At 45.8% G+C, this 11691-nt stretch overlaps 1 protein-coding gene across 3 annotated transcripts in view; it reads right to left on the bottom strand.

The window, feature by feature from the left end:
• dab2ipa (DAB2 interacting protein a) overlaps nt 1-10248 on the bottom strand; it is an 83881-nt gene extending 73633 nt beyond the window's left edge. Inside the window, exons 1-2 of one of the 3 annotated variants that reach the window (XM_061980057.2) lie at nt 10233-10248; nt 4734-4810 (exon numbers count right to left, since the gene is read on the bottom strand). In XM_061980057.2, coding sequence (XP_061836041.2) covers nt 4734-4794 — 61 coding nt within the window. In that variant the 5' untranslated portion in view covers nt 4795-4810; nt 10233-10248. Of the gene's footprint in view, nt 1-4733; nt 4811-10181; nt 10206-10232 lie in introns of those variants that run through there. The other 2 variants (XM_061980056.2, XM_061980058.2) reach the window with 2 other exon arrangements.
• Nucleotides 10249-11691: the final 1443 nt, after the last annotated feature.

Genomic DNA, 11691 nt, shown 5'->3' with positions numbered 1-11691 from the left:
GACCTCCTTGGTGTAAGAGTAAGATCCTGCTCTCCGCCACTGATGGCATTCCTGAACACGTAGTCCAGGACTATGACAATCAATGTGCAGCCGTAGTCGAGAGACCTTGCACAAACCTCCGCCAGCAGTCGGGGTCACACATGGCAGAGCCCAGCTCTGGAACAAGTATCCCAGTGTCCCGTGCCATTACTTTGGGGTTCGGTGAGGTGACCCCTGGTAGATTGTTTCCAAAGGAGGAGCTGTGACATCAGCTCCGTCTTGGCACGGAAGCAGTGACCAGCAAACTGTGCGCGACGTTGTCTCAGAGGGGTGCTTGCTCGAGGTATATTTGGTCCAAGGTGGGATGGGACTGCCATGACAAACCTTGAACCCTTCGAAGCAGGTTGGTATTGCAACCGTCAAGGCGTTCGTGAAGGCGCACATTGAGGGTCCAGGTCTCGGAGCCATACATGAGGATGGGTTCGATGGTAGACTTGAAGAGGTCTAGCTTATATGAACTTGCATACATGGTCTCCAAAGCCCGGAGCAGGTTGGGAGGGACACCATAGGCCTACAAGATCCCCTAGTGGTGACTATGTACTTCCGTTTTGAAGTCAATAAAGTACAATACAACCATGAGGTTGTTATTCTTCACCTCTTTGATTAGTCTCCTCAGGGCCAGCATCTGGGATAGAGTGGTTCTCTCCTCTCGAAAGCCGTTTTGGTTTCCCCTCCTCAGGTGGGGGTCGATGGCATGCTGAATCCAGTTCAGTATCATGCGGTTGTGGACCTTCGCAGCGATACAAGTCAGGCTGATGCCTTGACAGTTGTCTGGTTTGTAGAGGTCTCCAGATTTGACATGTTGGGGAGAGACCACAGGTAGCTTGTTGTCGAGCAGGGCAAGGTTGCAGAACTCAAGCAAACCTTGAACCCTTCGAAGCATGTTGGTATTGCAACCGTCAAGGCGTTCGTGAAGGCGCACATTGAGGGTCCAGGTCTCGGAGCCGTACATGAGGATGGGTTCGATGGTAGACTTGAAGAGGTCTAGCTTATATGAATTGGGCCCATGCACTTGCATACATGGTCTCCAAAGCCCGGAGCAGGTTGGGAGGGACACCATAGGCCTACAGGATCCCTTAGTGGTGACTATGTACTTCCGTTTTGAAGTCAATAAAGTACAATACAACCATGAGGTTGTTCTTCTTCACCTCTTTGATTAGTCTCCTCAGGGCCAGCACCTGGGATAGAGTGGTTCTCTCCTCTCGAAAGCCGTTTTGGTTTTCCCTCCTCAGGTGGGGGTCGATGGCATGCTGAATCCAGTTCAGTATCATACGGTTGTGGACCTTCGCAGCGATACAAGTCAGGCTGATGCCTTGACAGTTGTCTGGTTTGTAGAGGTCTCCAGATTTGACATGTTGGGGAGAGACCACATGTCAGGTAGCTTGTTGTCGAGCAGGGCAAGGTTGCAGAACTCAAGCAAGATGTTGTCGAGACCATGTTTCTTCACGACCTCAGGAAGTATGCCGTCTGGCCCAGCACTCTCACTTTTTTTTTGCCTTAGCAAACTCCATGATCGTGAAGGGACCATCTTTGATGTTGAGGTCATGATGGCATCTGATGTTGTTCCCAGCAGCTTTTGGAAATGTTTGTACTACCCTCTCCTCTCAGGGCTGTGTCCCTCCTTGGTCCTCTTCCCTCCCATCATCTCGTTGATGACCTTACTGCCAGGACTCTCTGCACCCTCTCCATCAGTTCCTCCCCCTTGATCTTGCCATAGGTACTGAGGGGACGTGTTTAGCCTCATTCAGTATCCCAGGTCTCTCCACAGTAGGCTCCTGTGCTTCTTCCATTTAATTGCCCCGTGCCTGGTGTTTGGACCGTGGGGAGCTTTTGGTTTTGTCCAGCACGGACACATGTCCTCGTTGTTATATAAGGTTTTACTACTTAGTTATAAAATACTAAAAGGGTCTAGCTCCATCTTACCTTGCTGATTGTAATGTTCCAGTACTCTGGAATGCCCTCCCGGTAACAGTTAGAGATGCTACCTTAGTAGAAGCATCTTAAAACTCATTTGTATACTCTAGCCTTTAAATAGACCCCTTTTAGACCAGTTGATCTGCCGTCTCTTTTCTGCTCTGCCCCCCTCTCCTGCGTGGGGAGGTTATCAGGTGACCACAGGAGACACTGGGGTGGACCACTCATCTGTGCATCCGTTGGTGATGTCTCTGCGCAGCTGACTTGTCTCCACTCAAGATGATCTCCTGCTGGCCCTACTATGGACTGGACTCTCTCAGTATTAACTAGATCCACTATGGACTGGACTCTCACGCTATTAACTAAATCCACTCGACGTCCATTGCACAGGTCGCCCTGGGGGTCCCCTTCAAGGTTTCTCATTATTATCCCATTGGGTTGAGTTTTTTCTTGCTCTGATGTGGTATCTGAGCTGAGGATGTAGTTGTGGCTTGTGCAGCCCTTTGAGACACTTGTGATTTAGGGCTATATAAGTAAACTTTGACTGATAGATATGGAAAGTCCCCTGACTGTTTTTTAGCCTATGAGGACGTCCTCTCATAAGGTCTATTCAGGTGTACTGGAGAGGAGGCTACGCCGGATAGTCGAACCTCGGATTCAGGAGGAACAGTGTGGTTTTCGTCCTGGTCGTGGAACTGTGGACCAGCTCTATACTCTCGGCAGGGTCCTTGAGGGTGCATGGGAGTTTGCCCAACCAGTCTACATGTGCTTTGTGGACTTGGAGAAGGCATTCGACCGTGTCCCTCGGGAAGTCCTGTGGGGAGTGCTCAGAGAGTATGGGGTATCGGACTGTCTGATTTTGGCGGTTCGCTCCCTGTATGATCAGTGTCAGAGCTTGGTCCGCAATGCCGGCAGTAAGTCGGACACGTTTCCAGTGAGGGTTGGACTACGCCATTCTGTTCTGAACTTTTATGGACAGAATTTCTAGGCGCAGTCAAGGCGTTGAGGGGATCCGGTTTGGTGGCTGCAGGATTAGGTCTCTGCTTTTTGCAGATGATGTGGTCCTGATGGCTTCATCTGGCCAGGATCTTCAGCTCTCGCTGGATCGGTTCGCAGCCGAGTGTGAAGCGACTGGGATGAGAATCAGCACCTCCAAGCCCGAGTCCATGGTTCTCGCCCGGAAAAGGGTGGAATGCCATCTCCGGGTTGGGGAGGAGATCTTGCCCCAAGTGGAGGAGTTCAAGTACCTCGGAGTCTTGTTCACGAGTGAGGGAAGAGTGGATCGTGAGATCGGTGCGGCATCTTCAGTAATGCGGACGCTGTATCGATCCGTTGTGGTGAAGAAGGAGCTGAGCCGGAAGGCAAAGCTCTCAATTTACCGGTCGATCTACGTTCCCATCCTCACCTATGGTCATGAGCTTTGGGTCATGACCGAAAGGACAAGATCACGGGTACAAGCGGCCGAAATGAGTTTCCTCCGCCGGGTGGTGGGTCTCTCCCTTAGAGATAGGGTGAGAAGCTCTGTCATCCGGGGGGAGCTCAAAGTAAAGCCGCTGCTCCTCCACATCGAGAGGAGCCAGATGAGGTGGTTCGAGCATCTGGTCAGGATGCCACCCGAACGCCTCCCTAGGGAGGTGTTTAGGGCACGTCCGACCGGTAGGAGGCCACGGGGAAGACCCAGGACACGTTGGGAAGACTATGTCTCCCGGCTGGCCTGGGAACGCCTCGGGATCCCCCGGGAGGAGCTGGACGAAATGGCTGGGGAGAGGGAAGTCTGGGCTTCCCTGCTTAGGCTGCTGCCCCCGCGACCCGACCTCGGATAAGCGGAAGAAGATGGATGGATGGATGGATGGACGTCCTCTCATACAATCAGCATATGGAGAGTGGAATGATTGTTTGAGGACATTTTCATAGAGAAAGTCACATGAGAACATTATAGTACATGGGTCGTACTTGTATAGCGCATTTCTACCTTTTTAAGGAACTCAAAGCGCTTTGACACTATTTTCCACATTCACCCAGTCACACACACTGATGGCGGGAGCTGCCACGCACAGCGCTAACCAGGCCCATCAGGAGCAAGGGTGAAGTGTCTTGCTCAAGGACACAGCGGACGTGACTATGGTAGAAGGTGGGGATTGAACCAGGAACCCTCAGATTGCTCTCCCAACTTCGCCACGCCGTCCCCGTTATCTCATATGACTCGTACACGTTCTCACAAGGACGTCGTCTCATACAGAAAGTCACAGGACTGTTTTTTAGTGTGTGTAAGACACGAGTACTTGCTTTTGTTGGGCGGCTAAGAGATTGAGGAAAGCAGCTTGTGAGGAGCTCAGCTGATTGGCTGACACGCTGCCAGGCAGCAGATGAAGTGATTTGATTGGCAGCCAAACACTGGATGGCGACATCAGGCTTTTACTTCCCTTTAGGCGTTTAGTTCTTCTGCCAACGTTCTATGTTCACCTGCTGCAGTAATATGTTGGCACACGTCCTGGTTGCTAAGTACAATATGGCTACAGCCACAATAAAGTCAATAATATGAGAACAAGTGCACTATAAATCCAACTCTTTAGTCTTTATGTAAAGATTTACCTCCCTACTTTCATCATTGTTGTATGACTATGCATTATTTTTTTACCAGTGTCCCGGAATGGATTGTTTGACATTAAAGGTTCTACTGCTTGTTTAGTCGTCCTTTTTGGATGTTTATTTTTACGATTGTACATTGCTGATATTGCAACAGTAAATCCCCACAATCCGGCTGTCCATCATCAACTCACCAATCACATCCATCCAGCCAAGATGTTGACATTTGGACAGATGTTTGGCCAGCGTCTCCATGGCAACAAGAACCTTGCTGCAACACACACGCATGCACAAAATGCCTTCTTGCAACACTCTCCATACAATGATATGTGCACATACAGTACCTGGACACACTCACACACACATATATATACACACACACATATATATATATATATATAAATATACATACATACATACACATATACACACACACACACACACACACATATATATATATATTAGAGATGCGCGGTTTGCGGACACAACCGCGGATTATCCGCGGATCGGGTGGATGAAATAAAAAAAAATAAGATTTTATCCGCACGCGGGTCGGGTTGGGCGGATTAATTAGATTTTTTTTATTTTTTTTGCGGGTGGCAGTTAAACCAATTGGTAAATATATATACATAGTTAAATGTTGTTACCCACATACGAAAAACGAGCAGGCACCTGCAGCATATGCCACAACAGAAGAAAAAAAAAGAAAAGAGATGGACACTTTTACGGAGCGGAGAAGGGACGCCTCGCCGGGGTCCGGGACCGAGGCCCCTTCCCCCGAGAGGGCCCCACCGGGAGCCGTAGCTGAGGCGATCCGCGAGAAGGGCCCGACGCACGTCCAGGGTCACCACCGCGCCCACCGCACCGACACCCCGCCTCGTCCGCCTTCGCCGCGGCCGGCGTCACGCGCAGCAGGTAAGCAGCTTACCTGCCCGCCACCCCCGTGGCCGGGTGCTCGTAACAGGGGTCACTCCGCGCGCAGTGCGCTCACGAAAGGGGTGGGGCTAACCCTGGTTGATATAGACAGCAGCTAGGACGGTGGCCATGGAAGTCGGAACCCGCTAAGGAGTGTGTAACAACCCACCTGCCGAATCAACTAGCCCTGAAAATGGATGGCGCTGGAGCGTCGGGCCCATATACCCGGCCGTCGCCGGCAGCGAGACGCGCTTGGAGGTGCGCTCAGCGCGGCTCCCATATGATTGCGCACTGGTGTGCGTCTGGGTCGTGACAGCGTGGCACGCGAATGTCTGTGCTGCATTGGATCAGTCTCCTTTCTTTAACAGGCAAAAGCTTTATAACCTCACTAATGCCTTGCATCGTCTATATTAGATATATAACAACGGGCGGGTGCGGGCGGATGCGGTTCTGATCAAATGTTAGATCGGGTGGATTGCGGATGGTTGACGACTTTCTGATGCGGTTGCGGATGAAATAATTGCCTATCCGCGCATCTCTAATACATACACATATATACACACACACACACACATATATATATATATATATATACATATATATATATATATATATATATATATATATATATATACATACACACATACATATATATGTATACCATACTTGCCAACCTTGAGACCTCCGATTTCGGGAGGTGGGGGCTGGGGGCGTGGTCGGGGTTGGGCGTGGTTAAGAGGGAAGGAGTATATTGACAGCTAGTCACTAAGTCAAGTATTTCATACATATTATGTATATATATATATAGATATCTACATCCTGAAAATATGCAAACAAAACTGTGTTTAGATAATTGATATTTCAAACTTGCATAAATAAATATTAAGGAATTTTAACATAACTTGGCTTCTGAGAGTTTCAAAATGTAATGAATAAAATGCTAAAGTTTGTTGATAAACAAGCAATTATTTTAATAATTAAATATGGTCATTTTAAATGAATTATTATGATAATTTAAAATCAATTATTTGAAATATGTTTATTTTAATGTATAATTCTATGGCTGGATGTAATAAGGAGTCACGAAAAAATACAAATAAAAATACAATTAATGTTGATGTTTTTAGCAAAATATAGTAAAAATGTATTTAGTTTTTTTTTTTTTTTTAATTAATAAATTTATTTATTTTGAGGTAAAATAAACATAATAATACAATGTATCTCTAGTCTGGATGATTTAGTTCTTGTCACCCTGTTGTCCTCTCGTCATGAAAAAAGGCTGTCCTCACTCAGGTCCGCATGGAGCTGGAGGGGGCGTGGCTTCCAGCTCCGGCTGAAAATCGGGAGATTTTCGGGAGAATATTTGTCCCGGGAGTTTTTTGGGAGAGGCGCTGAATTTCGGGAGTCTCCCGGATAATTCGGGAGGGTTGGCAAGTATGATGTATACATATACGTACAAACATAGAAATATCCATACATGTATATATATATACACATATACTGTATAATATATGTATGCACACACATATACATGCATATATGTACACACACACACACACACACACACACACACACACACACACACACACACACACACACACACACACACAGACTTATATACATTAATAAATATATATGCACACAAGACATTACATACATATATACATCGCCGTATATACACACATACATAAATCTGTGTGAAGGTTTGTGTAATTACGGTTTCAACTTATTCTAAAATAAATTTTCTGACGAGTGACCTCATCCACCCCCCCCAAATTGTCAAAATCTCCCCAAATTTGTTCCATTCAGTTGTGCATCAAAAAAAAAATTATGTTTCACTATTAAAGGTTGTATTTGATGGGACTGGAAATGAATAACACAATATTAACATAAAAACTATAGTAGACAAAAAAAAAGTTGGGGAAATTTTGACAAGGTGGGGGAGCTGGATCGAGTCACTAGTCAGAAAACTTAAAAACCGTAATGGCACAAAGAAAAACATGCTTTTTAATATTTGCAATGATAAAGGGGGCCAACTTCAAACATGTAAACACGTGTGGAGATGCATTAAAGCACACACACACGCACACACTCTTGTATTTGTTACCTTCTTGAGACCTCTGAAAAATGCCTACCTCTTTAGGACCACCCTTTCTAGATATATGAATATTTGTATTTATAAGATAAATAATATACAGTATACAAACTATGCAAATATAAAAAGGTAAGCTTTTAATTTTTTATTTGATTTTTTTGTTTATTGTTGGTTTTTAATCTTATTTAATTCAAGTTATTACAGTATTTCTCTACATACTTTTTTTTTGTTTTATTATTAATTTTGGCCAAAGGGGCACATTTAAATTTCTTACACACACTTATTATTACATATGTTGGCCAGAGGGGGAGCATTTTTAAAACAGACACAGTTTTCAGCACAGTCCCACTCAAGAGCAGACAAACCTTACAGGGAGACAGCACCGGACCGCTGACGGGTCAGCCAACTTCTGCCACCCCTTAAAAAGGTGGAAAACAGGTAAACATTGGTGGTGGTGATGGTGAGTAAAAATATATTCGGTCTAAGGCTGGACTCCCAGGGAGGGAGTCCAGACTGAGACCAGGGGGGAAAAAACCTCAATAGCCATACCACACACAAACAAGTTACAAAGAATACACAAGACTTGCAACAGAGTCAATTTGAAAAATCCCTCCTTTTTAGGACCACCCTTATTTTGATAGATGTCACCACCTGGGGTGCAAATGAGACATTCTCTATTAGATGCAATGGTTTTCCTAACTTGCTCACCGGTCCTCATATGGAAGCTACTTTTCCTTGTTGATGTCTCAAGAAGGCTAGCAATACAAGAACACACACACATGTACTCACTTAGACATAAATGAAGACACACACCATCCATTAATACATGTTCTATACCACCCGTCCTTATTTGGGTCACAAGCAAGCTGGAGCCTATCCCAGATGACTTCAGGCAGAGGGCGGGTACACCCTGGACGCCTCACCAGCCAATCACAGGGGACATAGACACAAATACCCATTCACATTCCGACCTAAGGACAATTCATGAAGGTAAGTTATACAGGTAAAAGCCAGTAAATTAGAATATTTTGAAAAACTTGATTGATTTCAGTAATTGCATTCAAAAGGTGTAACTTGTACATTATATTTATTCATTGCACACAGACTGATGCATTCAAATGTTTATTTCATTTAATTTTGATGATTTGAAGTGGCAACAAATGAAAATCCAAAATTCCGTGTGTCACAAAATTAGAATATTACTTAAGGCTAATACAAAAAAGGGATTTTTAGAAATGTTGGCCAACTGAAAAGTATGAAAATGAAAAATATGAGCATGTACAATACTCAATACTTGGTTGGAGCTCCTTTTGCCTCAATTACTGCGTTAATGCGGCGTGGCATGGAGTCGATGAGTTTCTGGCACTGCTCAGGTGTTATGAGAGCCCAGGTTGCTCTGATAGTGGCCTTCAACTCTTCTGCGTTTTTGGGTCTGGCATTCTGCATCTTCCTTTTCACAATACCCCACAGATTTTCTATGGGGCTAAGGTCAGGGGAGTTGGCGGGCCAATTTAGAACAGAAATACCATGGTCCGTAAACCAGGCACGGGTAGATTTTGCGCTGTGTGCAGGCGCCAAGTCCTGTTGGAACTTGAAATCTCCATCTCCATAGAGCAGGTCAACAGCAGGAAGCATGAAGTGCTCTAAAACTTGCTGGTAGACGGCTGCGTTGACCCTGGATCTCAGGAAACAGAGTGGACCGACACCAGCTGGACTGCTGCTGAGTGGTCCAAAGTCATGTTTTCTAACGAAAGCAAATTTTGCATTTCCTTTGGAAATCGAGGTCCCAGAGTCTGGAGGAAGACAGGAGAGGCACAGGATCCACGTTGCCTGAAGTCTAGTGTAAAGTTTCCACCATCAGTGATGGTTTGGGGTGCCATGTCATCTGCTGGTGTCGGTCCACTCTGTTTCCTGAGATCCAGGGTCAACGCAGCCGTCTACCAGCAAGTTTTAGAGCACTTCATGCTTCCTGCTGCTGACCTGCTCTATGGAGATGGAGATTTCAAGTTCCAACAGGACTCGGCGCCTGCACACAGCGCAAAATCTACCCGTGCCTGGTTTACGGACCATGGTATTTCTGTTCTAAATTGGCCCGCCAACTCCCCTGACCTTAGCCCCATAGAAAATCTGTGGGGTATTGTGAAAAGGAAGATGCAGAATGCCAGACCCAAAAACGCAGAAGAGTTGAAGGCCACTATCAGAGCAACCTGGGCTCTCATAACACCTGAGCAGTGCCAGAAACTCATCGACTCCATGCCACGCCGCATTAACGCAGTAATTGAGGCAAAAGGAGCGCCAACCAAGTATTGAGTATTGTACATGCTCATATTTTTCATTTTCATACTTTTCAGTTGGCCAACATTTCTAAAAATCCCTTTTTTGTATTAGCCTTAAGTAATATTCTAATTTTGTGACACACGGAATTTTGGATTTTCATTTGTTGCCACTTCAAATCATCAAAATTAAATGAAATAAACATTTGAATGCATCAGTCTGTGTGCAATGAATAAATATAATGTACAAGTTACACCTTTTGAATGCAATTACTGAAATAAATCAAGTTTTTCAAAATATTCTAATTTACTGGCTTTTACCTGTATACAGACACACACAGAGAGGACAAAGCACACACCTGTCAGTCAGTCCACATGACGTTTACACACAGAGAGGACAAAGCACACACCTGTCAGTCAGTCCACATGAAGTCTGAAAAGCAGTAACAGCCCACATGAAGAGTCACACTGACTGAGAACTGTTCCTAACACCTTAATGGCATTAAGGGATTACCTGTTACTGTCAAGTGTGTGACACACACACACACACACAGAGAGAGAAAGGAGGGAAACTAGTTGCATTATTTCCAACAAGTGGTCAAAAGTTTTAATAGATGCACAGGCTTGCTGCTGATTGGTCAGCAGGTGAGCACACCTGTCAAACAGGCCAATGAGAGGAGAGTATACGTCAGCGAGGCGATACAGTTTAACGTCTGGTAGACAGCGGTGGCCATTTAAAGCAATGACATGAGAAATATAATAATATTATGCTTACAGTCACTATATCTACACGTCTATTGATTGTACCGCTGGTGCTAATACATGATCAGTGATCAGCCTTTGCATAGATAATCAAGCCGTCACAAGTCCTTCTGGGAATCTAAGACCACCAATCAGACACAAGGCACATATACAGTTGTGCATCGTGTGTGCAGACCTGCCGACATTCAATAAGTACTCCCTCATAGCTTTGCAAAAAGGCTTAAAAATATTTGAGTTACAGTATAAGTATTAACATACAGTGTATGTTTTTTTCCCATTACAGTGTGTCTTTGCCACCATTTTTCTGTTTTACAGTTTTTATAGCGCTTCGAGTGCGTGGCGTTATGTCAACTCTCGTTCACTCTTTAGCCAGTCAACTTCCTTTGGTAATTAAAAGAGAGAAGCAAAGTGTTATTGCAGCTGGAACCAAGCGATGTAACAGTCATTTATGGGACGCATCGGTCAGTATCGGCCGATTTCCATTCAAAAGTATGCGATCGCAAAAGCCGATGCCGCTGCTGACATCGATGGCTAGCAACTAACCGTTTATGTTTATACGCATTGTGGAGCCGCTCCACGACCAGGACGAAAAGACACGGACACGTTTCCAGTGAGGGTTGGACTCCGCCAAGGCTGCCCTTTGTCACCGATTCTGTTCATAACTTTTATGGACAGAATTTCTAGACGCAGTCAAGGCGTTGAGGGGATCTGGTTTGGTGGCTGCAGGATTAGGTCTCTGCTTTTTGCAGATGATGTGGTCCTGATGGCTTCCTCTGGCCAGGATCTTCAGCTCTCGCTGGATCGGTTCGCAGCCGAGTGTGAAGCGACTGGGATGAGAATCAGCACCTCCAAGTCCGAGTCCATGGTTCTCGCCCGGAAAAGGGTGGAGTGCCATCTCCGGGTTGGGGAGGAGATCTTGCCCCAAGTGGAGGAGTTCAAGTACCTCGGAGTCTTGTTCACGAGTGAGGGAAGAGTGGATGGTGAGATCGACAGGCGGTGTCTTCAGTAATGCGGACGCTGTATCGATCCGTTGTGGTGAAGAAGGAGCTGAGCCGGAAGGCAAAGCTCTCAATTTACCGGTCGATCTACGTTCCCATCCTCACCTAT

Source organism: Nerophis lumbriciformis, linkage group LG20 (genome assembly GCF_033978685.3).
Source record: "Nerophis lumbriciformis linkage group LG20, RoL_Nlum_v2.1, whole genome shotgun sequence".
Lineage (NCBI taxonomy): Eukaryota > Metazoa > Chordata > Actinopteri > Syngnathiformes > Syngnathidae > Nerophis > Nerophis lumbriciformis.
The sequence above is the reverse complement of the archived record's forward strand: the minus strand, read 5'-3'. Positions and strand labels throughout refer to the sequence as shown.